Source organism: Ranitomeya imitator, chromosome 3, assembly GCF_032444005.1.
Source record: "Ranitomeya imitator isolate aRanImi1 chromosome 3, aRanImi1.pri, whole genome shotgun sequence".
Lineage (NCBI taxonomy): Eukaryota > Metazoa > Chordata > Amphibia > Anura > Dendrobatidae > Ranitomeya > Ranitomeya imitator.
This window is the reverse complement of record NC_091284.1, coordinates 81,569,815-81,575,814: the sequence shown is the minus strand read 5'-3', so window position 1 is coordinate 81,575,814 and position 6,000 is coordinate 81,569,815. Positions and strand designations below refer to the sequence as shown.

General features: G+C 41.8%; 1 protein-coding gene across 5 annotated transcripts in view; it reads right to left on the bottom strand.

Annotated features, from left to right (window-relative positions):
* ST3GAL6 (ST3 beta-galactoside alpha-2,3-sialyltransferase 6) overlaps window positions 1–6,000 on the bottom strand; it is a 208,582-nt gene that overhangs the window by 67,584 nt on the left and 134,998 nt on the right. For all 5 annotated transcript variants that reach the window (XM_069761009.1, XM_069761007.1, XM_069761010.1 and 2 more), the window contains one exon: window positions 4,644–4,709. In XM_069761009.1, coding sequence (XP_069617110.1) covers window positions 4,644–4,709 — 66 coding nt within the window. The remainder of the gene's footprint in view (window positions 1–4,643; window positions 4,710–6,000) is intronic.

Genomic DNA, 6,000 nt, shown 5'->3' with positions numbered 1-6,000 from the left:
TTCAAAAGGGGAAATGACAAAACCTGGATTTTTCAAAAAGCTGATTTCAACAAATTAAAGGGAACCTGTCACCCCGTTTTTTCAAGAAGAGCTAAAAATAGCGTTAAATAGGGGCAGAGCTGGGCTTTACATTAGTGTATTTTGGAGCCTTTATTCCCCACCTATGCTGCCGAAATACCTTTGTAAAGTCGCCGTTTTGGGCTGTCACTCACACTGGTCAGGTCATATGGGCGTGGTGACAGCGCTGTTTCTCCCTCAGATCTCCGTTGGTGGCGTAGTGGTGTGCGCATGTCCAAGTGGCGAATCCACTGCGCAGCTTCAAGGAAAATAGCGCGATCTGCGCTATTCAGCCGTTTATCGGTGGGCGCGGCCATCTTTGTGAGGCCGCACGTGCGCAGATGGTTCTTCTCGGCTTCCCGGGGCTTCAGGAAAACGTCCGCGGGATGCCGCGCGTGCGCAGATGGAGATCGCGGCCGGCCATTTTCCTGCAGCCGAGATGCGAACTCGGCTTCAGGAAAATGGCCGTCGAGATCGCCATCTGCGCACGCACGGCATCCCGCAGCCATTTTCCTGAAGCCCCGGGAAGCCGAGAAGAACCATCTGCGCACGCGCGGCCTCACAAAGATGGCTGCACCCACGATAGACGGCTGAATAGCGCAGATCGCGCTATTTTCCTTGAAGCTGCGCAGTGGATTCGCCACTTGGACATGGGCACACCACTACGCCACCAACGGAGATCTGGAGGAGAAACAGCACTGTCACCACGCCCATATGACCTGACCAGCGTGAGTGACAGCCCAAAACGGCGACTTTACAAAGGTATTTCGGCAGCATAGGTGGGGAATAAAGGCTCCAAAATACACTAATGTAAAGCACAGCTCTGCCCCTATTTAACGCTATTTTTAGCTCTTCTTGAAAAAACGGGGTGACAGGTTCCCTTTAAGGAAAGAGCTTAATTGTATAGATTAGCTCAGATGGCATACATCCACGGATACTGAGGGAATTGAGCTCAATAATTGACAGACTACTGTATCTCATTCTTAGGTCGGCGTCACACTACCGTGTTTTACGGACATAAGAGAGGTGCTGAAAATACAGATTGCATACGGTACAATGCTTCTCTATGCCCCGGCTCCTATCAGCCGTATTTTACTGATCCGTATTATACGGTCTTCTACGGCCGTAGAAAATCGCAGCATGTCCATGCCAATTTTTTACGCCATTTAACCCTTTAATTTAATAGCTAGACAGCCCAAATTTTGCACATACACACTACTAACATTAGTAGTGTGGATTATGCAAAAAAATGGGGATATGAGATGGTTTACTGTATGTAAACCATGTCTCATATCATGTCGGGTTTAGGAAGGAGATAGCAAAAGCCGGCAATTGAATTACCAGCTTTTAAGCTATCTCGCGCTGGATTATATATATAAATAAAAAAATAGAAAAAACGCACTCCCTCCCTTGAACCGTGAAGATGATTTGCTGCATGTTCTAATAAAGGATGTTTGAATTTCCACTGATTGGTGAGTGCTATTGCGTTTTTTCTATTTTTTTATTTACATGGACACTTTGTTTCACGCAAGCACCGCCTTTCACCTGATCGGACTACCTTTTGTTGGGAAACTCTCCACATTGAGTTTATAATCTCTGCAAAGTCGAGCTGTGCCGCTTACTTTTTTTATTTTTCTGGTCTGGATATATATATATATATATATATATATATATATATATATATATATATATATATATATATATATATATATATATATATATATATATATATATATATATATATATAATCCAGCGCGAGATAGCTTAAAAGCCGGTAATTCAATTGCCGGGTTTTGCTATCTCCTTCCTAAACCCGACATGATATGAGACATAGTTTACATACAGTAAACCATCTCATATCCCCATTTTTTTGCATAATCCACACTACTAATGTTAGTAGTGTGTATGTGCAAAATTTGGGCTGTCTAGCTATTAAATTAAAGGGTTAAATGGCGAAAAAATTGGCATGGACATGCTGCGATTTTCTACATATATATATACAGTACATATATACAGTACATATGTTTTTGTGTTTTTTTGAGAACATGGATCCATGGTATGTCCGTATGTCGGTTTTGCAAGCCTGCGAGAAAATCTCGCAGTACGGATGCCATACGGATTACATACGGAGGATGCCATGCGCAAAGTACGCTGACACACCCTGCCTACGGATGAGATACGGACCACTATTTTGGGGACTTTTCTGCGTATTACAGCCGTAAATTACGGACCGTATTTTTATACACTGAGTGTGACGCCGGCCTTAGACACTCTTGTAACAGAGGTGGTGCCACAGGATTGGAGGATCACGTGGTACCGATATTTAAGAAAGATAAGGAGGTGGATCCAGGCAACTACCATCCAGTAAGCTTGACATCAGAAGTGTGTAAAATTTTTGAGGGCATCATAAGAGATGACCTGCAGAAATAGATTGTAGATAATATAATAACGGACACCCAGCATGGATTCATGAAGAATAAGTCATGTCTACCTAACATGTTGAGTTTCTATGAGGAGGTAAGTGCAAATCTGGATGTAGGTAATGCGGCTGATGTGAGTTATCTGGACTTGGCAAAGGCATTTGATACAGTTCCAGATAACATACTGAAGCTACAGAATCGAGGGCTGGGGGAAACTATATGCAGATGGGTAAGGAATTGGCTAAATTACAGGAAACAAAGTTGTCATAAATGGTAACTTCTCTAAATGGTATATAGTGAGCAGTGGGGACCGCAGGGATCTGTGCTAGGACCGATTCTTTTCAGCCTCTTTATTAATGACCTTGTGGATGGGATTGAGAGTAAAGTGTCAGTCTTTGTTGACGACACCAAACTATGTAGGATATTAAAATCATCTGACCTTGACATTACAATATTGCAAAACGACCTGAATAAGACGACCGAATGGGCAAACACTTGCCAAATGAGATTTAATGTAGATAAATGTAAAGTAATGCACCTAGGACAGAGTAACCCTATTGCTTCATATATATTAAATGGGACCATACTCGGGACTACAGAACAGGAGAAGGACCTGGGTATTCTGGTTACAAGTAAGCTGAGCAGCAGTACTCAATGTCAGGCAGCAGCTGCAAAAGCAAAGACAATTTTAGGATGTATAAAAAGAGCGATAAAATCCCGCGATCCCAACGTATTATTACCACTTTATAAATCACTGGTGAGGCCACATTTAGAATAAGGGATACAGTTTTGGACTCCACATTTTAACCCCAGGAAGTATTTTCGTTTTTTGCTCCCCTTCTTCCCAGACCCTTAACTTTTATTGTTTGGTTAATATGGCCACATTAGGGGTTGACTTTTGCGGGATGAGTTATACTTTTGAACGACATAATTGGTTTTAACATATCGTGTACTGGAAAACAGGAAAAAAATTCCAAGTGCAGTGAAATTGCAAAAATTGGTTTTGTGGTAAACAGACCCTTTAATCATTCATCGACGGTTCATCACTAAAATGCTGAATCAATTATTCCAGTTTCCATTTCCTACAAAACACAGATTACCAGGAATTGAACAAAATAAGGTAACATTGAAATCACCGCGTAAAGAAAGGCAATGACTTGTAAAACCATAGTAATCATGCACACCGTAAGTGAATTCTGCAAAACAAAGACAAAAAAAAAATTTAAAAAATAAAACAAAAGCCGCATTGCGGGAATCCAGTGGAAATTTAAAAAAAAAAAAAAAATCCTCCTCCAAGACGGTGCGGTCTGCGCAGTAGCAGCTCAGGTACAGCAGAGAGCTGCTACTGTGCAGGAGGCATCATCTTGGAGGATTTTTTTTTCTTCTCCAGTAAGATGGCGCCGCCGGCACATGTGCGGTAGCAGCTATCGGATCACAGTTATAGACACCGAATAGCAGCCACTGTGCAGGCGCCATTTTCAAATTGATTTATTTTTTCCCTAGCTGAATAATGTGAATTAAATGTATTATTGGCACATAATACAGCTGATTATGCTTTCGAGCAGGTGGCACAGCTGGCACTTGGCTGCAGAAGGTTTTTTGTTTTGTTTTTAAGTATGTACAGATATTCATTATGTAAACTAGGGGGCGGGTCAGTGAGGGATCAGTGACCTATCAGCAGTCTGCATTAGGAATATGTAATCAGAGCGCCACATGAAGACCCCCGTCCAGCCCCGAAGCACGAGCATATCATTAACTCAAAACTGAAAATAAAGATTAAACAAGAACCACAAGACGGATTTCATCATCAGGTATCATTGTAATCAGTATAACGGCTCTGACCTGACACTGTGTGTAGGTTACTGTGCACAATCCTGCTGACAGGTTCCCATTAAATGTGTCTATTAATATTAACGGTTATCATGTGTTCCCTACAATGTACAGAAAAGGCCTAGCCGATAACAAGTAACCTATGTAAGCCAAGACTAGAATAAGCAGAGCCTAACAAAATCATGGTCCGGTTACAGACGGGCAAACCATACTGGGACTTCTAATAGAGCAACTGCAAGAGAGACACAGATTTACGACATCCAGTCTTGGAGGATACAGGATTTATGTAGGTGGTGACACACAAAATGACGACGGATCTATACAATGATCACTTACTTCAAGAGGATGTGAAACTTCTCATTGTAACACGACTTTAATTGTTTGATTGGGTCTGCGGGTAACCTGCGAAAAGAGAGACATGTTTTAACACATGAATAAATCTAAATCCACGTCTGCACATAACGACAAATGTAAAAATGTACCTAAAACAATTACTAATATTTGTCCATATTACTTGATTAACATGAAAATAAATCCCCAGACAAACTATGCCACCAAAACTAAATCATATAAATCAGGTATCATATACATTGACATCATATAGAACTGATATACTGGTGTTCAGCGCCAAAAGGATCACAACATATAAGAAGGGAGGGCGCACACAGAACTATAGGGTACAAAAAAGATTCTTAATTGGATCAAAATACAGCAATGATAAAAACACTTTAAAAGACACAAAGTAAGACTATAACGCACTCTCCCTGACGAAGGCACGCTGCCGAAACGCGCGTATGGGTTGTGGCACCATAGTTGCTTACATACAGGTAAACCATCATTATATATACTGTATATATATATATATATATATATATTTTTTTTTTGCGGCACTATATGTTAATACCTTGGTTTTTCCTGTCCACCGCAGAAGCCTTATGAACGATGCACTTTCAAGTAATTAGGTTTAATCCGGCCTATTGTTGGTCACCATGTCTCAGTGTATCTGTGCAAATATACTTATTTATGCACAATATTTTATGCTGCTACAATACCATTTGTCCCTGTTCAGCTGTGGTGCCACAATAATTTTTGGCTCACCATTTACCGTTTTGGTCTTAGGCTTCTTTCACACTAGCGTCGGAATCTCCCCGTCGCAATGCGTCGGGGAGAGATTCCGACGCTAGCGTTTAACGCTTTGCACAATTGGTGCAGCGGATGCATTTTTCCGGCGCATCCGCTGCCCCATTGTAAGGTGCGGGGAGGTGGGGGCGGAGTTCCGGCCGCGCATGCGCGGTCGGAAAAAGCGGTCCGTCGGGAGAAAAAAACGTTACATGTAGGGTTTTTTTTTCCCGACGGTCCGCCAAAGCACGACGTATCCGTCGCAAGACGGATGCGAAGTGTGCAAATCCGTCGCAAATGCGTCGCCAATAGAAGTCTATGGGGAAAAAACGCATCCTGCAAGCACTTTTGCAGGATGCGTTTTTTCTGCAAAACGACGCATTGTGACGGATTTACAAAAAACGCTAGTGTGAAAGTAGCCTTACTTTGTGTCTTTTACAAAGAAAGGGTACAAAAAAGAATCTTTTTTGTACCCTATAGTTCTGTGTGCGCCCTCCCTTCTTATATGTTCTGACTGCTATATGTATTACCAATTATCTCAGAATGATTGTGAACACCAATTAAATACCATCAC